Source organism: Rana temporaria, chromosome 13, assembly GCF_905171775.1.
Source record: "Rana temporaria chromosome 13, aRanTem1.1, whole genome shotgun sequence".
Taxonomy (NCBI): domain Eukaryota; kingdom Metazoa; phylum Chordata; class Amphibia; order Anura; family Ranidae; genus Rana; species Rana temporaria.
In genome coordinates, this window is record NC_053501.1 from 45725611 (window position 1) to 45751151 (window position 25541).

The window sequence follows — 25541 nt, forward strand, 5'->3', positions numbered from 1 at the left end:
AACATTTTCATTGTCCCCCTCTTATCCTGTGACTAACTTAAATGTTGTAAAAGTAAAAATCTTACCAGATTATTGTATTTTTCTTTTACCACACTTTCACTTATAATTGCTTTAATTTTGCATTCATTTAGGTTGGGCTTTCCTAAATATTTTATTTCTGAAAGACACCTGATCATGTTGAAGTACACTTATTTTTCTGAACCAATCATACAGTATGATTGACTGAACCACATAGGCTCTGTCACTCTGACTGCTAAAGGTTATCTTTCAGTGTAGACAAATATACAGAAAGTTCTATTGTGCCAATACATGGATCCATTTATAAAAGCACAAAATTCCTTCCCAATAAATGTGCACTAAAAAATTGAGAAAGTAACTTTTGCATGATTAACTTGCACAACTGTGGCTTTATCACACTGCATCATTTTAGCCTCATCATTTTATATCCTACTTCAACTACCTTTCTTTTTAACATCCAGTTGTCACTAGAGAAAGCTTAGCCAAAGCTGCGTATACTGAACCTCATGTTTTCCCTAAAATAACACTTTTAGAGTAAAACAATATATTTTGAAAACAAATGGTGCAAAACCCACGTGTTTTTTCAAAACAATTACTTTAGTTAGTAATACCTTTTTAAATATATTTTCCTCATCCATGAACCTTTATTTCTGATTTCTGAAAGATTTAAACACTAACATGTGTTTTGATCCATAGAAGTGAAAAACTGTCATGGCATGACTGACCAGGCTGTGTAACTTGACCATCTGCTTTTCTCTGTTAATAGTACATTCATTTACATGTCACACTCCCAGAGAATGATCTGTTACTGTCAATCTTAGCTACCATGCCTTGTATCCCATTCATTATACAATTCGGTAACAGACTCATTTATCGTTTTTATAATTTTTAACCTTTTTAACCATTTTTTAAACATATTTGGTTTGTACATCAGCTAAAAATCATGTACATTACGTTATAATATGACGTTTCTTGATTATAGTAATGACAAAAAATAGTTTAGAGGACAATCTAACGAAACTCAGATTGGTTCCTGCCCACTGCGATTGGCCTTTTTCCAGAGAAAATTCCTCCAACCAAAAGTCTTTACTCTTATCAGAAATACTCAATTACAAAAACTTTTAACAATAGTTTTTTTTTCCTACATTTTTTGCTAATTTTTAGATTAGATTAGATTTTTAATATTTTTCCTGGGTAAACTTAAGTAAATTAGAACAATCTACTACTTTTATTTAATAACCAAATCCAAGTTTGGAATCTTTTGTAAAAATTGCTCAATCCTTAACTTATTATTTCCTGCAACCAAATCTGTAGGATTTTTGTTAAATACTAAATACCTTGTTGTTTTCCATTATCTGAATTTTACACAGTTCTTTACACAATCTTAATCAATAGTTTTTCCTTAAAACTCTGTTTTGCCCCATGTGTGTGCTTTGAATGACCACATGTAATAACACATCTTCCTATTAAGGGCTAAAATATTCATAAACATTTACATGCAGCATTAAACTTAGTTTCCTTATTAAATAACTTCTTTACACGCTGGCATTAATTAATTACCCTACTACTGCTATACATATGGAATATATAAATTCCCGATATTACAGGGATATACTTCTGAACTTTGAGATCTTGAACATCCCATGTTATCTACTTATATAAACATACATATTTACCCCTTGTTTAGAATGATTGTCTTGTGTACACTTAAAAAAACAAGAGATGAACAATGTCCTTTAACTTTGTTGTTAGTTTCTTTCGTTCCTTGCTTTGTCTTTGTTGCTTTTTTTCGTTGCTTTTTCTTGGAAGAATTATGTCCTTATCTTTTTCTTTGAAGAATAGTCTTCTTGTAGCTCTTGCTTTGTTCCTTTGACTCGTGTTAATGTTCATGTAATGTTTAGGTAAACAAAATGTAAAGATGCATGCGTAAAAATGTCTTTCTCCTTTTTGTGTATGCGAAAGGAATGTATAATGTTTAGTGTATTCTTGGACCGTCCAAAACATCAAAATCGGACTTTCATATTAGCTCACCCAAAGAATACATCTGCCTGGTGCATCAATAGTGGCCTTTATAAATAACGTGAAGCCTTAGATCCTATTTCAACACTTCTTCTGTGAGACATTCTCACCTTTTTTAGGAGCTTCTTGGCAGAAATCTTCACGTACGTAAACGTTTATGCTTTTCATCACAACCAGAAAGTCTTCGCTGGATTTTCCATGATATCTTGAAGCATTCTGTCCAGATGGCTGATCAATCGACCTCGTAAGCCTTGTAAGTCTTATTTTTATTTTCTCTTCTGCTTGTAAGGCTACAAGCGATCTACAGGTGAGAAGACAGCGTAAAAACTCACCCTTGTGTTTTTGAGCCTTCTGTCGTCTGATGGAACACAAACGCCTCTTTGTTTCTAGGTTCTTTTGATCGTTTTTTCCCAAGACTTGATAAATCATGAAAGTTTTCATCTCGTCTCTTCATCTCCCCCTTTTGTCAAGTTTTTAGGGGAAAAAAATGACCAATGTGGCTGGCTCGACAATGAAGAACGTGGAAAAGGGGACATTCTTGACACGTGTCATGTGTTATGTCAATAGTCTTCTTCCAGGCATTCCGTTCCCAATATTCAAGACTCAGGCTTCCTTCAAAAGTACAAAGTTTATTCTTCAAGATAGACAAGCAAAATACAGTGCTTACATAATTACAGCTGGTAACACATGGCAACATGGTAATTCAGGAGGAGGAATTCGATGGTACATCTTTCTGCTGGAATAGTTCCTACCTAGCTACTCAAACCACATGGATTCTTATACTGTTCTTAAAGCCAAGCTAAGCATTTTTTACTTTTAGAATAGCTCCAAGGGAGGTGATGAGGCTACTGTCACAAACGTAACACCCACTATCTCCACCCATTGTCTTGACGTAGAACTTCAAGAATAGATGTAATGTGCAGCAACTGACCTTCGTCTGTCCTCAGCAACCTTCAAAATTAACATGTTTAACTAGTGATTCCAGAAACGTTTATCACATAAAATAGTAATAAATTCAAAATCTAACAGCTAGAGAGCAGGAGGTCTTGGGAGGAAGTGATGAGCAGGAGGTCTTGGGAGGAACAGAGAGAATGGGTAGGTTGGTATTTGGAGACTAAGTTAGTAATGCAATTATCTCAACTTGCTACCTATAGGCAAGGACAATGCAGCATGCAGCTGAATTGCTGAAATCAGGTAGTCTTAACATGGGTGTAAACATCAGACATGAATTATGAACAAAGCATATCTCTCTATAGTGTGTACTTGTTTTAATCCAGAGCACTAAGTGTAATTTCTGTCCGCTGCCTCATTTCTCTTTTTTTAAAGAATGAATTTGAGTTTTCCTGACACCAAGAGAAAAATTGTGACAGGGGAGGGGTCTCCAGCCAATTTACAGCTTCAACTTTGTGCCTGTGTGCAGGTGGGGGGGGGGGGTTGTCCCTTCCCTCCAATCAGCTCTTAAAGCTCTTCTAACTGATGTAACTTCAGCTCCCTGCCCCCTGCTTTTCTGAGCCGAGAGGTTCTGGGTAGATTCTGCACTTTTAATGAATGTAAGGGTAATACGGCTTTAGACAAACAGGTAAAACTTATGTCGAAGGATTTATTTTGTCTCTGTGTATCACCTGAGGCCAGTCATTTCACTAGGTATGTGTGAAGGTTTTACAACCATTTTAAGCAGTATTGCTCGCAACATGTTCAAATTGACAGTCAGAACTTCCCTTATGACACCCTCTGCTTATGTAATGTGTTTAATGCTGTATTGGACATTTTACTATTTCTTTGAATTATTTATGAACAAATAAATTATTTGATCATTACTAAAAACAATTACAAATATAACAGATGCAACTATGTACACTTTACACCCACATCTTAAAGTCAGTATAAAAATGCTTATCTTCAGAAAAAAAAGTGCCAATTACCTGACCGGATATTCCTCGACAAAGGTCACCCTTTCATAACATTCTGAACAATGGTAACCTTCCCCATGCACTTCTCTTTCTAAATAATAAACTTCTTTACTATAAAAGGGATGTTGCAGCTATTGTTTCACATCTACTTTTTCTCTGTACACAGGGTACACCGAATACAATGTGACAATTATGCCAGATATGCCGACTTCCAGTTATACGTATGCTAAAATACCACCATTGTGAATAATCAAAACATCAACAGCTACATACTGAAAAATCACTTGAGGTAGTCAGGAAAATTGTGCAAAGTGCACCTTTGTGCCTTGTAATCATGGGCTGCAAACTGTGGCAGGTATACATAGGTCTGCAACAGATTTATCACTGGAGATAAAGCGAATTTTCATTTAGATGCCCAACAAATAAAGAGTTACGAAGCGGTAAGGGGCAGGTTTTATTCTGACCCAGTGCTACTTTGAAGATAAACAGCTTAAATTTCTTCTGAGTAACAACTTCGATACTGGGCACCTTTACCCCTTCCTGTCCAATTTTCAGCTTTCCATGCTGCCACACTTTAAATGACAATTGTGTGGTCATGCAACACTGTACCCAAATTAAACTTGTATCATGTGTTTGAGATAGAGAGCTTTATTTTGGTGTTATTTAATCACCACTGAAATTTTTTGCTAAATAAACCAAAAAATACCAAAAAGTTTGAAAAAAAAATTCTTCTTAGTTTCTGTTATACAATTTTGAAAATAAATATTTTTGTCCTTTACTGATGTGCACTGATGAGGCTGCACTGATGGGCACTGAAGAAGGGGGCACTGATGGGGCTGCACTGATGAGCATTGATGAGGAGGCACTGATTGGGCTGCACTGATGATCAGTGCCCGGATATCAGTGTAAATGTTCCATCAGAATTGTCAGTTACCGGCTCTCCTCTTCTGACCATGTGATTGGACACAGCTGATCACGTGGTAAAGGGTCGCTGTGATCGGTAGGACACAGTAATCACGGAGTGTGCCAGATACGTGCCCTAGGGGGAGGGTGTTGTTCTGGAAGGATGTCCAAGTAACAAGCACAAAGGGGGAACTAGGAACGGGATCAGGGACAAGGGGAGCAGAAGACATGCAAGGTACAGAATCACGACAGGAATCAGGATCAAGAAAAATTGGCAAGCAGGTATCTGGCCAATAGGTAAAATACTAAAGCAAATATGCAAACCAAGGGAGGGGTTATATAACTTCATCAGCCAGCATCAGGTGGGACCTATTACTGGGATCTGCTGGTTGTTGGGTGACACTCATTGGTGGCCACCAGAACTCTGGCAACCACAGTGCCATCAGCAGGTGATTCAGGTCCTGCAACATCTGCAACATTAGAGAACAAGTCCAGTTGAATTTAACAAAACTACTAAAAGATATATCAGCTTGCAACAAGGAGCCCTAATAACATTAATGCCGTGTACACACGATCGGTCAATCCGATGAGAACGGTCTGATGGACCGTTTTCATCAGACCAAACCGATCGTGTGTAGGCCCCATCAGTTATTTATCCATCGGTTAAAAAATTTGAAACTTGTTTTAAAATTAACCGATGGATACCTAATCGATAGAAAAAAAAACAATCGTTTGTAGGCACGTCCATCGGTTAAAAATCCACGCATGCTCAGACTAAATTTGGGGACGGTAGCACTCGTTCTGGTAAAACTAGCGTTCGTTATGGAGATAGCACATTCATCACACTGTAACAGACAGAAAAGCGCAAATCGTATTTTACTAATACAAAATCAGCTAAAGCAGCCCCAAGGGTGGCGCCATTGGATTTGAACTTCCCCTTTATAGTGCCGCCGTACGTAGTTTACGTGACCGCGTTCTGACACGATCGGTTTTTTAACTAATGGTGTGTAGGCACGACTGACCATCAGTCAGCTTCATCGGTTAACTGATGGAAAAATCCATCAGACCGTTCTCATCGGATTGACCGATCGTGTGTACAAGGCATAGGACTATGAATATTTGAGATAAAGTGTAAATAGCATGTTTTGAGAAATTTACACACATTGTATGATTTTACCTCATATACATTATGGTCTAAACATAAACAAATATCTAGAACATTGGTCTCCAAACTGTGTCCTTGGGGCCAGCTGCGGCCCTTTGCTTGCCTGTATCCAGCCCTTTGAGCACTATTCCTCCTACTGATACAAGACACAATTCTACCAACGGACATCAACAATGGGGCGCATTTTCTCCCATTGACATCAATAATGGGGCATTTTTCCTCTGAATGATACCAACCATAGGGCATTATTCCTCCATCTAATACCAAATGGGGCAATGTTTACTCCCACTGAGGTTTTGGAAGTTTGGAGACTCCTACTCTAGAGCAATCAATATAACTGCAATGCAAGTATATTTCAACAAGGCCCACTGGTGATAAAGATAGACAACACTCTATTCATTGTAACTGTCACTCCAACACATCTTTAGAACATGCAACAGAACACACAGCAATGAATCACAATGTACCAAGTGTGTTATAGTGAAAAAAAAATAGGGCAAGACCAATTTCTCCTTCTTGAAGGCCTATAAAAAATAAAAATTGTATGTCTTCAATAAGGCCATTCCAGTGGCTGTTTTACTGCAACGCAGCCTGACATGAATGGGCCTATAGGAAATCAAGGGCCGACTCAGCCTACCTTGATCAACCTATAAAATACCACTTTTACATGTATTAACACTTTAAACAGAATGCGATTACAGCCAGTACAGTCAATGAGAATTATGATGATGATTACATTATATTATTACATTGTTATTATACACGATTGTAATATTATGATAATTCCAGACCATCAGGGACTGTGAAAGTGCATTACATGATATATCTTCACTAACTTACCCATAGTTCTTTGGTTTATTTACCATAGCTAGTATTTATTAACAAGGGATTCCCTATATAAAAGTAAACGTCAGAGAAAAAAGTTAACAGTCAGTCTAGCATTCTACTTTGCAAGTTATGAGGAGTGAGATAGGGAAACCGGCCCTATCACATGTAATAAAAGTTATGTCAACAAAGGAAGTATCTACGTTTTCCATATTGTTGCAATCAAAGTTAATTCTTAATTGCAGGTGTCAGCTTGATAAAGGCTTTTGCTATTTGTTCCTGTTTGGTCTTGAATGTGAATTTTATGGTTGGGTAAATTATAGGTGTGATCCTACTACACCCAGGCTAAGTACGTTTAACCACTTAAGGACCAGCCCCTGTATATATACACGTCGGCAGAATGGCACGGACAGGCATATCAACGTACCTGTACACGTCCCCTTTAAATGCCTGTCCGTGTGGTCGCGCACGCCACTGGCGGCACGTTCGCGACCCTGCCGCCATCCCCGTGAAGGAGGTATGGAGCGGGGAGATGCTTGTGTAAACAAGCATCTACTTGCTCTGCCTAGTGGCAATGACACTGAGCTCGGCTTCATGTACTCGTGACACAGAGCCCACCCCCCCCCCTACAGTAAGAAACCCTCTGCAGGGAACATTTAACCCCTACAGCGCCGCCTAGTGGTTAACCCCTTCACTGCCGGTGTAATTTTCACAGTAACCAGTGCATTTGTATAGCACTGATTGCTGTGAAAATGACAATGGTCCCAAAAATGTGTCAAAAGTTTCCGATGTGTCCGCCATAATGTTGCAGTCTTGAAAAAAATCACTGATCACCGCCATTACTAGTAAAAAAAAACAAACAATTAAAATAAAAATGCATATAAACTATCCCCTATTTTGTAAACGCTATAACTTTGCGCAAACTGATCAATAAACGCCTATTGCGATTTTTTTTAACCAAAAATATGTAGAAGAGTATGTATCGGCCTAAACTGAGGATTTTATATATATATATATATATATATATATATATATATATATATATATATATATTTTTTTTTTTTTTTGGGGATATTTATTATAGAAAAAAGTAAAAAATACTGTTTTTTTTTCAAAATTGTCGCTCTATTTTTGTTTATAGCGCAAAAAAAATTAAACCGCAGTGGTGATCAAATACCACCAAAAGAAAGCTCTATTTGTGGGGAAAAAAAAGGTCGTAAATTTTGTTTGGAAGCCACGTCGCACAATTGTCAGTTAAAGCGACGCAGTGCCAAATCGCAAAAAGTGGCCTGGTCCTTTAGCTGCAAAATGGTCCGGGGGCTTAAGTGCTTAAACTACTTGCATGATATATATATAATCATTATAAACAGAGTCAGGCTAGGTACCTAGGGCTCACCAGAGAAAATACAAGCGGCAAATGTGGTGTCTTATTGGGACCAGTCGGTATGAAACACTGTATGTGGGGCATGGAAATATTGCTAGACATGCCTAATGGTGACAGGCCTACACATTATACAATGCTAGACTGTCTAGTACATGACATCAAGCCAAGTGACTGAATAGCCAATGACCTCAGCTATTCATAATTTATACATGGGTAAAGTTTAATGGATTTTTCTATAAAATTATATTAAAGGGGCTCTGTGTGTATCCATTGAAGCACTTTGGATTTCCTAGCATATTAGAGGAGTATCCTCAAAAATTGTTTTTGTGCGGCACAAAGGGTTATATAGTCAAAGATATCCAGTAGGCGCCACTTAGGGCTACAAATATTAGGTTTTACAAAGTGGGTAATTTTATCACCAAAAGGGTTATTTTATCTTTTAACAGGCTCTTAATTTTATCTTTTTTTATTTTTTACTACTTTAATCTGACTTGCAAGATCACCAGTAGTAACCACAACCAACGTTGGGTCCACCCAGACAATCATATGAAACAATCTCACCGATTACTTACCAGGATAACAGTTATACCCCATACTGTACTGCCACTGGCCAACTCCTGGAAGTGGTGCTGGTACCTTACCATCAATTCTGTACGGCAGGTAATGGTAGCTTTCAGCTTTGGATGAGAATCTTAGCTATGCCAAGTAACAAGTTCTCTTTAATACCCACTATTTAGTAAACTCTTATCTGGAATCAGCAGTCAGGAAAGTTAATAATACTTGACACCTGTACCATTAGATTAGACATACCACGTGATGTATTGTGCCCACCATGTGCAGTGACCACCATATGATGTATTGTGTCCACCATGTGCAGTGACCAACATGTGATGTATTGTGCCTACCATGTGCAGTGCCCACCATGTAATGTGGAGTGGTGTGCCCTCCCTGTAATGTGCTGTGTCCACTATGTCCTCTGCTGTGCTGTACAGTGCCCACCATGTAATGCAGAGTAGAGTGCCCTCTGTGTAATGTGCTGTGCCCACCATGTCATGTGCTGCAAGGTGCCCACCATGTAATGCGGAGTAGTGTGCTTTCTGTGTAATGTGTTGTGCCCCCATGTCATGTGGTGTGGTGTACCCATATGTAATGTGGTGTGCCCAATGTGTAATTTACAGTGCCCACTATGTAATGCGGAGTGGTGAACAAAAGGTAAGAGTAGGAGGACAAAGTAAAGAGTGGTCTATTCTATGGGGGACCTACCCTGGCATGCTCTTAAGGGGATCTCTATGGGGGACCCTGGTCTGCGTTTTATGTGATATAGAATGTCCCTCCCCTTCATGACATTGTCAAAAAGGGGCGGAGAAATGGTGACCTTAAAATTATGCCCCCTCCCCTGAAAAAAGTTAGCATCCTTACTGGGATAAAATCCAAGACTCTGTGCTGTTCAGTCATGAGATGTATCATCACTGAAAAAAAATATACTTTGAAAAGTAATGCTGCACATCAACTTGGATGGTATGAATAATGGAAAATTGTACAATGAAGAAACTTTTGTCATGTAGGTACATTATATCTTTGTAGAAGAGACCTCAATGAGTCATAATCATAATCGTCTTCCCTTAACTGTACTTACTATGGCAATCATGTATAAAGTGGATTATTTGTGGCCTTGCTTTACAATATTCAGTGACTCTGCTATTCACACACAAGTCTATAAAATGTCATTGTGTGGGCAGAAAGCGGATACGGTAGAGAAGTTGATAAATACACAAATAACAAATTAGCCAAACATGCGTCAAGAACAGTCAGCAAGCAGAAGTGAAAAATGCATTAATAGGCTCCCACCTGATCCCCATTTTACAGTCCATAACACACGGCTCATCAAAGCTGTTGAGAAGGTCATCTAACTGAATGTAACTTTCTTCGTCTCTCTCCGTCACTCCATGGTAGGTGGGAACACAGGAGGCCAGAATGTCATTCATCAGCAGCTCAAAGCAATTCTTCTCATTTTCAGAATAACGTTTTAAAATGGTCCCCCCGGCGGCTGCTTTGAAGCTCCCTAGGAGAGAATATTTAAAATAAAGCGTTATTTGGACATCACAAATACTAGATGTAATGACACATGTATTTTACATGGTTTACCATCTTTACAAAGTGCCTATTATTATCAACCAACAAGAAACATTTAAATCGCCTTACAGTATGTTGTGGTGAGCGATCCATCTCTCTCGCCCTACACAGCAAGTAGCAGGAGGAGGCAGATTTTTACGACAATGCAGTGCTTTTGCAACATTGGTTTGTCAAATGATAGCAGCATTGGTTGTAGGTCTATGTGTTCCACTTCCAACTCCTAAAAGTGGACCTGAACTCAAAAAAGATAGATTTGCTATTATAAGGAAAAAATAGCAGTATTATTGTGCCTAAACAGTCCCCCGAAAATGTTTACTTTTGTCTTGATTTCCCCTTGAAAAATACCAATGCACGTCTTGGTATGTGAAGGTGCCTGGGCACTCCTGCATGCCCCCCAAAATGTCTAAGATAGGAAAGAGTGACCCTTATTAAAAGGAGAAATATAGCCAAAGCTATTCTGGCTGTTCTTCTCCTGGGGATCACAAGAGTGCAGTTCATTCTGCTCTCCTGTGACCTGTTTTCAGCTGACAGTGGGCTAAAGTCAGTTGTCGACTGAAGTCACTCATCTGGTCCAGGCTAAGAAAAGATCCCAACTTTAGAGTTGGGATCCACCCCGATTCCGGCAGCCGGCTCACCCTCCTGCTCCACAGCCTGGTGCATCAGTGAGTGAAGACTAAGGACAGAGTGATCAGTGGTCTTGGATCGCTCAGTTCTAAGTCTTAGGCCTAGTACACACGAGGGGACTGTTTCCGCGGATAAATCCTCTGGGGGATTTTGATCTCATGGTTGTACTAACCATGAGATCAAAATCCGCGCGGAATTCCCTCCGCGGTGACGTGTCGCGCCGTCGCCGCGATGATGACGCGGCGACGTGCGCGACGCTGTAATATAAGGACTTCCACGCATGCGTCGAATCATTACAACGCATGCTAAGAAATTTTGATCCGCTGGAAATCCATCGGCCCGAAAAATATCCGCGGATAAATATCCGCTGGGTTGTACACACCAGCGGATCTATCTGCTGAAAGTGATCCGCGGATAAATTCCAGCGGATAGATCCTCTCGTGTGTACGGGGCCTTAGAAGCAGCAGGGGACAGATGCATGTAATCCCAGACAGACTCCGTGTTGAGATCAGGGCTCTGTGGGGGCTAAACCATCACTTCCAGGCCTCCTTGTTCCTTTTCAAGCTGATGATGGTTCTTAAAGAGGTTGTAAAGCTCAAAAAAAAAAAAAAACCCTGCAAGACAAAGGCATAATGAGCTAGTATGCATCACATACCAACGCATTATAAAATACTTTTTTTAGAACAATGCCCTGAATCGGCGCCGGCACACACACGCTGACTGGACCAAAATCTTTCCCAGAGTTACTTCCGAGTTTTGCGGTCTCCAGCACAATGACGTCACATGTTTCTTCAGTGCGAATGCGCCAATGACGTCGGCAGCAGCGTAAATTGTGAATATCTCCTAAACGGTGCAGGTTTAAGAGATTTTTACAGTACCAACAGGTAAGCCTTATTATAGGCTTACCTGTAGGTACAGTTAAAGATGAATACTTCCCTTCCTCTTTAATGACATGGGCTGTATGTTTGGGGTGATTGTCCTGCTTGGCATGATGTACAAGTACATGCCTGTATTTCTCAGCATTGAGGAAACCAGATGTTTAAACAACCTACCTGCTTAGTTCTTTCAAAAACTGTGTGTAAGTATACCTAGAAGAACTGATGCTACCAATTAATAATCTGATTTGGATTTCTCTTCTGTTCATTTACTTTCTATTTTGCTAACCAATTCAAATAAACTATTAACACTTCTAGTTCATAAAATATTCTCAATTTACAGCATCTTTTACACCTGCCTAAAACATTTTCACAGTACCTTATACAGTTTTGATCAGCACTTGCAGCTAATATATACCCAGAAGAATGGGCTGAAGAATCTGAGAAAGACATTTTCTTAGTCTTCAAGAAAATCATTCAAAGTGAACTTTGTAAGTTTGCTGCAGCTCACAAGGTGATTTGCAGACGCAGCAGGAGGGTGAGCTGTGTGAGACAACATTCAAATTCAATTTTGGAGATATTTTAGCATTAAAAAGGAAATTTCGTTTTTAAGCTGAACTCCAGGAATTCGACCACTTCGTAAAATGTGCTGCATTACTAGTAATGAAGTACAACAAGGTGCATGCCACGTTGTGGACTTATCACTTTCATTTACATCCGACAGTTTTATGAAACCCCTGGGAGGATAGCCATCACTAAACTTCCAGAACTCAGATGCCGAACCCTCTGCTTTCAGCTACTTCAGCTGCAGAGTTGCATGCAGCCACTGTGCCCGCCACTCCCCTCCTCCTGCCAAAAACAGAGTGCTTTTTATTATGCAAATCCATTCACAAAATGCAAAGGCTTCTGTGAATGTGAGGCAGAGGGGAGGGGTGGGCAGAGATGCTGTGTGCAGAATCATTCAGTCACACAAAGAATAGTCCTGATTACTGAGATCATTATCTTATTCAGCACTCCCATGAGAGAGTAAAGCCTTGAGGACCCAGCTGTGCTCCCCAACTGTTAAGTCTAACCCTGGGCTTTACCCCCCCCCCCCCACGTATGCAATGCTTATATTGGGCATCATGCAACCCTGAGGAATAAGGTCATAAAAAATAAACGCACAGGAAAAGAACCAAAGAGAAGCAGAGTATTGCAGTCAAAGCTGCTTTTTTTTATCTAGCTGGGGCACCATTTTTTATTAATTTAGCTTTTAAACTTTGCGTCAGCGTAGCGTAGCTTGTTTACACTACGCCGCCGTAAGTTAGCGAGGCAAGTACATGATTCTCAAAGTACTTGCCTGCTAAGTTACGGCGGCGTAGCGTAAACTGGGCGGGCGTTATTGCGCCTAATTTAAATTTAGCTGAGGGGACGTGTTTTATGTTAATGGGGTTCGACCTGACGTTTTTTTCAAACTGCGCAGATTCTGAGTTAGGTCGGCGTATCTACTGATACGCCGGCCTAACTCTTTCTGAATCTGGCTATTAGAGTCTGCAAAAGACTTGAGTGGGGCAGAAGTTCACCTTCCAGCAGGACAATGACCCTAAACATACAGCCAAAGCTACAATGGAATGGTTTAGAGCAAAGCATATTGATGTGTTAGAATTAGCACAACCAAAGTCCAGACCTAAATTCAATTGAGAATCTGTGGCAAGACTTGAAACTAGCTGTTCACAGGCGCTCTCCATCCAATCTGACAGAGCTTGCTATATTTTGCAAAGAATGGGCAAAAGTTTCACTCTCTAGATGTGCAAAGCTGGTAGAGACATTCCCAAAAAGACTTGCAGCTGTAATGGCAGAGAAAGGTGGTTCTACAAAGTATTGACTCAGGAGGGGCTGAATACAAATGTACACTTTTCACATATTCATTTGTAAAAAAATTGAAAACCATTTACCATTTTTCTTCCACTTCACAATTATGCCACTTTGTGTTGTTCAATCATATAAGATCCCAATAAAATACATTAACATTTTTGGTTGTAACATGTGGAAAAGTTTAAGGGGCAGTTTCAAGGCACTGTATATGTAAAATAAACATTTCATACACATCGCAAACAATACATAAATATATAAAAAATCAAAATGTAACAAAACAAAGTTAAAAATGTAAAACAAAATCTCCCTTTTGGGAGTCTGATATGCCTGTCTTAGGCCCCTTTCACACGTTCAGGTTCCGCCTGTCAGTTTTGACAGCGGACCTGAACGGCCGCTCCATGCATCTCTATGGAGCGTCGGATGTCAGCGGAGACATGTCCGCTGGCATCCGACCCGATCCGCTAAAAACAGACGTATGGGGATATGTCCCCAATCCGTCCATGGTGGATGGGATGAGATCTGATGAAAACGGACAGCGACGGAGTCCGCCTCGTGTGGAATGTGTCTTATACCTACATTATCAACGTGTTCAAAACAGTTTCCAACCACCTCTAAACTCTGACCACTTTGCTGGAGTGTAGGGGATAAATTCCACACCTGCTGGAGATGAAAACTGTCTCAATGCCACCAAAGTACGTGCACCTTGGAGCTATGGAGAATTCCCATCATTGTTGTAGTAAGGTGCCCTGTAAGGTTGGTGATGTCAGGTTGGTGGTGCCACACAAACAAGTTTGCCAGTGTGGGAGATTTTGGCACATTGGTACAAAAGGGGGCATGAAAGCAGAGAGCACTCTTTTCAGCAATCATATTCTTCAATAAAATATATGCAGTTGTAATAAATTGTGTCCTGTCCTTATAAAAAAGGTCAAGTATATCGTTCTTTTTAATGTCACGGATTTGAATCAGATTGTTTGTTCCTGTATTCAATGGCTTGGGGTAGATTAATTGCTTGGTTTCCGAAGCAAGATTTGTAGCAGAAAGTAAATCATTAACCACTAGCCAAGGTTACAAATATGAAATGCCAGGTGCTTCCTAATGCCATTTTATGTGTATTAAACCCCCAAACCTAAATGTAGGCATAGAACAAAACAATGGAACTGGTAACAAGCGTGTCTTGTCTGAAATGAGAAGCAAATTCCACAACAACCAAGAAAAAACATTAAGAGAATCACAATGTTTTGTACAATTTGATGGATCACTCGGACAGAACTAGTTTATTTCTAGCTAATCTTAAATGACATATTAAGATCCCTCACAGATGAGAAATGTGGCAAAATAGTTATAACAATGTCACTGAAAACAGGCTGAGTAATGCCAGCTGGGATTTTTATCACCTTCAGCCCATGAATAGGCTGGGGTTTATTATGGTTTATTCACTGGAAAAACTATGGGCTAGATTCACGTACCGCGGCGTATTTTTGAGCGGGCGTAGCGCATCTCATATGCACTACGCCAACGTAATATAGAGAGGCAAGTACAGTATTCACAAAGCACTTGCTCCCTAAGTTACGGAGGCGTAGCGAAAATGGGCCGGCGTAAGCCCGCCTAATTCAAAGTAGGCAGGTAGTGGGCATGCTGTATTAAAATTAACCGTGACCCCATGTAAATGAAGGGCCGATCGAACGGCGCATTCGCGCGCATGCTCAGAATCACGTTGCATATCCTCCCTAAGATACGACGGCTCAATGCGTACGACGTGAACGTAACCTACGCCCAGCCCCATTCACGTACGACTTACGTAAACGACGTAACATACGACGCTGTTCCCGCACCCATACCTTAACATGACTTACCCCTGCTTTAGGTGGGATAACTTTACGCCGGACGTACGCCTTACGTAAACGGCGTAGCTTACTGCGACGGGCGCAAGTACATTCGTAAATCGGCGTATCTAGGTCATTTACATATTCAACGCGTAAATCAATGGAAGCGCCCCTAGCGGCCAGTGTAAATATGCACCCAAGATACGACGGCGTAGGAGACTTACGTCGGTCGGATGGAGCCAGAATTCAGGCGTATCTGGTTTCAAGAATACGGCGCATAGATACGACGGCGCATCCGTGGACTTACGCGGCGTATAAGAAGATACGTTGGCGTAAGTCCTACCTGAATCTGGCCCTATGACTACATTGTCCCAATGCTTCATTGTTGGTAATCCAGCCCAATGTTCAGTGTTCTTCCAACTGGGAGGAAAGGTACCAGCTTAGAGCCCTTTCACATCGAGCCGCTCTGAGCTTCAGTGGTAAAACACCGCTATTTTTTAGCAGCGCTTTACCATCGGATTTGCTGCACTTTTCGGCCACTAGCAGGGCGGTTTTACCCCCAGCTAGTGCCGCTACAGCGGCGTTTTGCCAGCGGTAGAGTAGTGCTGCCCATTGATTTCATTAAACAGGAGCGTATTAGGAGCAGTGAGTTCACCGCTCCTAATGCGCTCAAAAGAAGCTGCTGGCAGGACTTTTTCTGATGCCCTGCCAGCGCAACGATCCAGTGTGGAAGCCCGAGGGCTTTCACACTGGAGTGAATGGAGCAGCTGTTTTAGGGCGTTTTGCAGGCGCTATTTTTAATGCTATAGCGCCTGCAAAACGCCCCCAGTGTGAAAGGGGTCTTAAGATAATAATAGCTGCTGTGTTAAGGCCCCTTTCACACTTATACGACTTGTCTCATGATTTGTGATGGCAAAGTAGCATGACAAGTCGTCCCATGATTTCCAATGATAACCATTCATATATTAGTACGACTTAAAGTCGTTCCGACTGCAAAGTAGTTCTTGCACTACTTTGGTCTGATTTTGATGCCACTTTCACAGGTATTTCCTGAAATTGCGACAAAATTTGGCCAAGAATCGTTGTGAAGTCGCAGTAGTGTGAAAGGGGCTTAAGGCTGACAAGCAGGCTGTCTTTGCATAGGGTCTGTGCATCAAGAAGATAGCAAGAGGTGTTATGGAGACCTGTTGAGTTAAAGCACAGTAAGTAGTCCTAATGAGCTCATCCTCTCTCAAAAGGGTGTAAATGTCATCCGAGGAAGAATCGTACGATATTCGGATCGTTAGTACATGTGACTTATTTTTGAGTACATGTGACTTATTTTTCTGTGTGCCTTCCTTTATTATACTGCCCCAGGGCCGGGCTGGCCTACCAGGATACCGGTAGGCCGCCTGCCCTGGGCCGCTTTGAGCTGCAGCGCTCCCCCTCCTGTGAAGAACAGAGCTGGGTCTGTGTGTTGGGCGGGTGCCTAGACCGGCTTGTGTAATAGAAGATTGAAGGTTCCGCCTATATCACACAAGCTGGTCTAGGGGGGGCGGGACCTTGTAACAGCGTGGCCCCCGAACACACAGGCCAAGACACAGTGATGCTGCATTCACGGGCACAGTGAGGCTGCAATGGTGGGCACAGTGATCCTGCATTCACGGCACAGTGAGGCTGCAATTCAGTGAGGCTGAATTCACAAGCACATTGAGGCTGCAATTGTGAGCACAGTGATGCTGCATTCACGTTCACAGGGAGGATGCAATGGTGGGCACAGTGAGGCTGCATTCACAGGCACAGTGAGGCTGCAATGGTGGGCACAGTGAAGCTGAATTCACGAGCACATTGAGGCTGCAATAGTGGGCACAGTGATGCTGCCTTCCCGGGCACAGTGAGGATGCAATGGTGGGCACAGTAAGGCTGCATTCACAGGCACAGTGAGGATGCAATGGACGGCACAGTTAGGCTGCATTCACGGGCAAAGTGAGGATGCAATGGTGGTAACAGTGAGGCTACATTCATGGGCACAGGCTGCAATGGTGGGCACAGTGAGCTGAATTCATGGGAACAGGCTGCAATGGTGGGCACAGTGAGGCTGCATTCATGGGCACAGTGAAGCTGCATTCATGGGCACAGTGAAGCTGCATTCATGGGCACAGTAATGCTGAATTCACAGGCACAGTAAAGCTGAAATTGATGGGCACAGTGAGGCTGCAATTGATGGGCACAGTGAGGCTGCAATTGATGGGCACAGTGATGCTGCAATTGATGGGCACAGTGAGGCTGCAATTGATGGGCACAGTGAGGCCACATTTGATGGGAACTGGTAAGGCTGCATTGATCTCCTGTATCATGTCAGTAGTCTCTGACCATCTCTTGTAGCATGTCTGCAGTCTCTTACCATCTTTGGTATGATGTCCTCAGTCTCTAACCATCTCCTGTATCATATCCGCAACCTTTGACATCTCCTGTATCATGTCTGCAGTCTCTAAAGGGAGTCTGGAGAGGAGTCAAGAATGGGAGCACCGCCGGGATGGGGGTCATGGGAAGAAGTCAGACGTGTGGTAAGGAGACTATAGGGTAAAACCAGAGCCACCAACCTGGAGCCAACTGACTGAGCCCTGCATGGTGCACCTGAGAGGAGGTCAGTGACAGCGCCACCAGGCCAGTCTGAGGAGGGTCACTGATGTAAGGGGGAGTGAATACGATAATGTAAAAGTTTCCCCCTATATCAGCAACCCACCCTTATCTTAGTGTATTCTTTCTGCGGAAGGTGGTCTCTGGTCAACAGAGTTCCCGCCCCCCATGTTTCGAGTTCCTGGTGTCCCCCCTTTGTGTATATATATATATATATATATATATATATATATATATATATATATATATATAGCCCTATGTGCTTCCATATCTGTTTTATCTATATAAAATACACTCTTCAAATATGCTTTAAAATACATGGTTTTCCCTTTCATGAACAAGAAAGTTATGCTGTTGGGGGGGGAATAATAATGCTATGGGGCTGGTATGACATTTTTTCCAGGGCTGGTTTTTATTTTCAGTCCGGCCCTGCTCTTCCCCCAGTCTGGTCATATTTTTACATAAGACACAACAGCTACTTCTAAAAAGTTTTTTTTTTTTTTGAGGATGTAAAAACCAGGTATGCCCTGTGTAAGCTGCTGACACACAATGGCAAATAGACTCGGCCCTGCTGACTTCCAGCATCCAATCATGAGCAAATTTTGGGTTTTATTTACACATGATTGGGTATTCTTTTCATAATAAAACTTCACCACATGCACTAAGTTCTGGGGAAAACCCCTTGCATAGTGAACAGCATGTTGGCCTTTAGAACATAAACTCCAAAGCAGGGGCGGACTGACAACTCATGGGGCCCCCGGGCAATAGGAGGTTATGGGGCCCCTTCGGCAATAGATTATGGGGCCACACAGTATACACACACATACAGTATACATACACAATATACACACACACAGTATACATACACATACAGTATACATACACAATATACACACACACAGTATACATACACATACAGTATAAATACACAATATACACTCACACACACACTGTATACATACACACAGAATACACATACACACACTGAAAAGGTACTGGAGAGGCGGGGCAGCTATAATCTTGGGATTTTTTTAACAAACACAGATTTTTACATACTGTTCCTGGTTTTACTGAGGCTGACAACCTAGAGGCATGGGGCCCTTGGGAAGTGCCCAAATGGTCAGTCCGCCCCTGCTCCAAAGTCATCAATGTAACCCTAGGTAAACGGTAACACACTGTCCAATATACCAAACTGCTTGCTGCGTGATGCATAAATTATGACTTTCATAACACAGAAATAGTTACATGCGTCACAAATGAAGTCATACTTGTAAATGATGGTACTACTCCTGGGAATTCATACAGTTTAGAAATGATCAAAATTATCATTTAAAATTTATAAGTACACTGCAACTCATTAGTGACATTTTAGGAAAAATCCAAGATGTTTCAAACAAAGACTCATTGACATTGCAATTAAAATATCAAAAATTCGGCAGAGGCTGACAAGTCAAGAGATAATTTATTATGAAATCTCACTTTCCAAGGAACCTACTGAGCAGATGGATGTGTATGTAAACTCCAACAACAAACTTCCCTTTGCTCCCCGTTGGTCTGCCACTGATAAAGTTATATCGATTTTAAGGGCAAAAAACAAATCTGTTGATCATTTCAGAAATTAAAAGCTGTCCTGCATCCTCTGCAATGTTCTTGTATGATCTCAGTCTATTTAGCCCTCCTAATTCCAAAGTTCATTAGTGCCTATGCTTTGGGGATGAAGACAGCTGGAGTTATTAGGTAGTTTAGCAAAAGAAAATGGGCACCACTTACAGTCCACAATAGGAAATTAAAGAAGGACGTTCTTCAGTAGTTAACGCGGAGCTCCACCTAAAAGAGGAAGCACCGCTTGTTCGCACCTCACCACCCCGACACTTTTTGGGGGACAGCAGGTACCTGGTTTTGACAGGTACCCACTCCCACTTCCAAGTAAGAGCGCTGCAGTGATCTTAGAGTATTGTCTGGCCCCTCCTCCTTCCCCCCACTGCCTTCTGGGACACACACAGGTCCAAGAAGATGGTGGGACCATTCAGAAAGCGCAGTGCGAAGATGCTGGCCCCTGCACCTATTAAAGAATCGGCTCAGGGTGCCAACATTGCTGGATCCCTGGACAGGTAAGTGTCCTTATATTAAAAGTCAGCAGCTACAGTATTTATAGCTGCTAACATTTTTTTTCGCAGACTGGAGCTCCTCTTTAAAGTGATATTAAAGGCAGTTTTAAACAAAGAAAAATAAACATGTCATACTTACCTGCTCTGTGCAGTGGTTTTGCACAGAGCAGCCTTAATCCTCCTCTTCTCGTGTCCCCTGCTGGCATTCCTGGCCCCTCCCTCTTGCAGAGTGCCCCCATAGCAAGCAGCTTGCCTCGCTCCCAAACAGCTGCTCTGTGTCTTCATTCCCACACGGAGTGCAGCTCAGCCCTGCCTTCGCCCTCTCCTCATTGGCTCACTGGCTGGGATTGACAGTAATGGGAGCCAATGGCTCCCGCTGCTGTCTCAGCCAATGAGGAAGCATGCTCTCCCAGTGTATGCTTGGTGTTCTGGTTTCTAGACAACACCCCACCCCCCCCAAAAAAAATACTCATAATGTAATAGGCTTCCACACAAATTGGCCCTACGGTGCACCACTCTGTGTTCAGGTCTGTGGTTGAGAGAAAACCTTACAGTTTCATCTTATCAGAATGAATAACTTACATTAACGTGGCTGTAAACCCAATTCCTGATATTTGAGCTGGGCACATATCTGCAGTGTTTTCTTACCTCTCTTCAAAGTACTAAGTCCCGTGGCTTTATCCGGATCCGTTCTTCCGTTATCAGCATGATAACTTCTGTCAAGTTCTCTGTCAACTGAGATAAAACCAGGCTGAATTTTGTGTCAGGGTGGGTGCTATAGATTAGCAGAGAGCTGGCCTAGTCACAGCATAGCTCTGCAAGTCTCTGCCTATGTGGATTGGGGTGTGTGCCTTTCCTCCAATCAGCTGTCTCACAGTGTATGACAAGAATCCACATCCACAGGTAAAACAGGAAGAGAAAATTCTAACAGGACGTGCACTTTCTAAACAGTAGATAAAGCTGATGACAGCAGATATACATGTAAAACTTATGTAGGGAGATTTGTTTCATCTCTGTGTATCATCTGATGCTGTTCATTTCACTGGGTGTATGTGAGGGTTTACATCCACTTTAACTTTGTTAAGGTTTAAAAAAAAATGTCCACTGTACACAATCAATCTGCTAGTAAGGGTCCCCTTAGGATACTACAATCAGCTTTTATCTAGCTTCTTTTTTCTTTTTGCCTCCTAAAATGTCTGTCAAATTAACTCATGCCACGTTTTTCTTATTATTATTACATAGACAACTCCACAGACATTTGAGTGGAAATATTAGCTGCATCTTAGATAACTGGCCTTTGATAGGGGACAATGCACCCTATACTTTGGTTCTTTCCACAAGCAAGTCTACAGATGAGATCGCCCTTATACCTGTTTTTTGGGCTCCAAAGGGTGTTGAGAGAAAAACAGCTGGAAGGAGAGGAGCAGGAGATCAGCTGATCGCAGGGCGGTGCAGGTACTTGGCACATTTGTATCACATAGACACACACAGTACGCTATACACTCCTGCAACAGTAGTGTATGCACTATACACACACACACACACACACACACACAACAACAACAACTCTACACTAGGGCTTATTTTCGGGGTAGGGCTTATATTGCTTATATTGCAGCCCTTCCCGAAAATCGCAGTAGGTCTTATTTTCGGGGAAACATGGTAGGAGAGTTTGCAAAAGACCAAAGAGTTACATATGTATTTATATTATTATCCACATTTTATAACTATTTAAAAAGCAGCAGTATAGCTGTTAAAGGGGTGTTCCAGCCTTATTTTTATGTTTTTTTTTTTTAAAGTCAGCAGCTATGACGTATCGCCTTAGTGGTCCCTGGGCGGAAGGAGGAAGTGGGACAGAAAGTCCCACTCCTCCTGAAGCCCCCACTCCCCCCCCCCCTAAGAAAATTACATGCCAAATGTGGCATGTAAGGGGGTGAGGAGTGGATTAAGCGGAAGTTCCACTTTTGGGTGGAACTCCGATTTAAGAAAAAAAAATAAAAATTTTTTGAAGCACTGTGGTGCACTTTACAAATGTGCACAATTTTTGCTGAGGTTGACAGACTGGAATGAAATGAATGAAGGAACATAATGGGATGGGAGCACAAACAGGTGACCTGTATATGTCAAATTACTGGGCTTCCACTAAAAACAAGGCTCTCTTTGTTGCATTAAGAAGAGAGAGCTCAATGGGGCAATGCAGGTGTTCCGTCAGAATCAGCAACCCATTAGATTAGGTAAGGAAAGGGACGTTCCGTCATCTGCAAATGCGTTCCACCACTACCAGGTTTGCTAATCTGACAGAACACCTGCAGTCAGAAGAAGGCAGCAGACATCATACTACACCCAGCTACATCTTGAATTGCACAGTCATTTTAGCAATAAACTGAGCATATATAAATATAGTATATTGATATCTGCAATGCTGTTTCAATGTTTAATCTTGAAAGCCTAAAGGATTAGCGCTGAGCAGTGAGAGGTTTAACCACTTCCCGACCAGCCGCCATCATTGTACTGCGGCAGGTTGGTAAGATCCCGCAAACCGGCGTAGCTGTACATCAGTCCCTTTAAGTGGGATAGCAGGCGCCTGCTGCATCGTGGGGGGGCTGATGCTCATGAATGGCGGCCGCGATGACCGCTGGCCACGAGCGATCACGGGCACGAGAGGCAGAACAGGAACGTGTGGGTGTAAACACAGAAATCCCTGTACTGTTCTGTGAAAAGAGACAGATCGTGAGTTCCCAATAGCTAGGAACCACGATCGGTCATTTCCTCTAGTCAGTCCACTCCCCCCACAGTTGGAACACACAGTCAGCGAACACAATTAACCCCTTGATCGCCCCCTAGTGTTAACCCCTTCCCTGCCAGTGACATTTTTCAGTAATCAGTGCATTTTCATAGCACTGATCGCTGTATAAATGACAATGGTCCCAAAAATGTGTCAAAAGGTGTCCACCATAATGTCGCAGTCCCGATAAAAATCACAGATCGCCTGCATTACTAGTAAAAAAAGACATAAATCTATCCCCTATTTTGTATCACTTTTACGCAAACCAATCAATATACGCTTATTGCGATTTTTACTACCAAAAATATGTAGAAGAATACATACCAGCCTGAACTGAGAAAAAAAATTAGCTTTTTTAGAAAAAAAAAATTAGGGATATTTATTATAGCAAAAAGTACAAAATATTGTGTTTTTTTTTTTTCAAAAAATTGTCACTCTTGTTTTGTTTATAGTGCAAAAAAATTAAAAAAATCGCAGAGATGATCAAATACCACCAAAATAAAGCTCTATTTGTGGGGAAAAAAGGACTTCAATTTTGTTTGGGTGCAGCATCGCACGACCACGCAATTGTCAGTTAAAGTGGCGAAGTGCCGTATTGCAAAAAAATGGCCCGGTCTTTGAGAAGCCAATTCTGGGCTGAAGTGGTTAATGAATTAAAAATATTAAAAACATGAAATATAGCCCAAATTTGTGATGTTACACTGGCTAAATAGATACACAACATGTCATGCTTTAAAATTGTGCACGCTTGTGGAATGGTGACAAACTACCATACTTAAAAATCTCTATAGGTGACTCTTTAAATATTTTTACAGGTTACCTGTTTAGTTACAGAGGAGGTCTTGTGCTAAAATTATTGTTCTCGCTCCACGTTCGCTGTGATACCTCATATGTGTGGTGCGAACACCATTTACATATGCGTGTATGACTTATGTGTTCGCTTCTGCGCGTGAGCATGGAGGCGCTTTAAATATTTTTTTCCTTTTTTTTTTTTTATTGTTGCACTGTCCCTTAAATTTTTTGTATCACTTTTATTCCTATTACAAGGAATGTAAACATCTTGTAATAGAAATAAGGGATGACAGGTCCTCTTTTTGAAGAGATCTGGGGTCAATAAGACCCCAAATCTCTCATCTACCTTTAGTAGGTAATCTCTATGGCTAGCCACCCGACTCGTCGGATCGTTTCTTTGGCGCACACGCGGCAAAAACGGTAAGCCTGATAAACACCAGCGAGTGTCGGGGAGGACGGCCCCTCCCGCTGCTTCGGAAAGCAATCCAGGGGCTAATTAGCCATTCAGACCGCTTTTATAAGAAAGAAAAATAATACCGGGGCTATGGCGGAAAGCTTCAGCCATAACTCTCGGCAAACCACTTGCAAGCCGCAACATATACAGTATATATATATATATATATATATATATATATATATATATATATATATATATATATAGTGTGTACTGCGGTCGGCAAGTGGTTAAACACAAACTTAAACAGTTTCCTGGCTTGCTCTGGCAGTACCACTGCTTAGGCCCCAAACTTGGGTCTTTGGTTCTTCCCTCAGACCTTTTCACACAGCACCTTTGGGCTCATGTGTCTTTTTCAGCTCTCCTCACCTCTGGGCTTTCTCAGTCCTCTCAGACCTCTAGACTCGCTCAGTCGTCTTCACTGTCAGTCTTCTAGACAAGGAAACTCCTGTACACAGCATGAAGTACTGTCTCATGAGTGAAGAACATCTGTCTCATAATGGGAGCCATGGACTATACCAAACATAAGATTATAATGGCTGTGAGCACCTGCACACACAGCCTTCTGGTCTCTGGCAAGACTTGGACCCTGGGTTGGAGGCTTCTTCCCTCCCAAAGCTCTTTGAAGTCTCCAAACTCCAGAACCCAACCCAGGATTTATAAAACCAAGAGAAAAAAAAAAACCTTGATATTCTGGATCCCTGCACCCTGCATTGTGTGAACCCTGTGTCATTTTAGCCTACTTTTATTTACACAGTATCACAAAATATATGCTTGCAGTCTACAACGAACAATATAGCAAATGCTTTAGGATCTATTTTTCAACAATCTATCACCAGAAGTTTAAATCGATAGGAAAGCAAGTGTTTTCTCATCTTAAAGAAGAACTCATTCAAAATAAAATAATGACTGCTTGTGTATCTAAATCTTTCTTACCGTTATGACCAGCAAGCTGCACCCAGCGCCTTTTAAACGGACTGATAATAGGAATGTTCACAATAGTTCTAAGCTTCTGCCATGATTTATTCTGCAGAATAAAAAAAAACAGAAAAACAATGTTAGTTAAAGAATTAAAGGGAATGTGTGAAAATCGATTTTCCAGTTTATATTTTCTATTGGAAAGAATGTACATAACACCATTAAAGTGTATACGAATCCTGTTGTTTTATTAGTTTTGAATAGTGGTAAAGACCCCTACCAATCTTCTTTTTTTTTCCTGAGCCGTACAAGACTCTTCTTCCTGATTGATT

The 25541-nt window shown here is 41.5% G+C and overlaps 1 protein-coding gene across 1 annotated transcript in view; it reads right to left on the minus strand.

The window, feature by feature from the left end:
- LOC120920442 (inositol-trisphosphate 3-kinase A-like) overlaps positions 1-25541 on the minus strand; it is a 128393-nt gene that overhangs the window by 21522 nt on the left and 81330 nt on the right. The window contains exons 2-3 of the mRNA XM_040332539.1: positions 25228-25318; positions 10073-10286 (exon numbers count right to left, since the gene is read on the minus strand). Coding sequence (XP_040188473.1) covers positions 10073-10286; positions 25228-25318 — 305 coding nt within the window. The remainder of the gene's footprint in view (positions 1-10072; positions 10287-25227; positions 25319-25541) is intronic.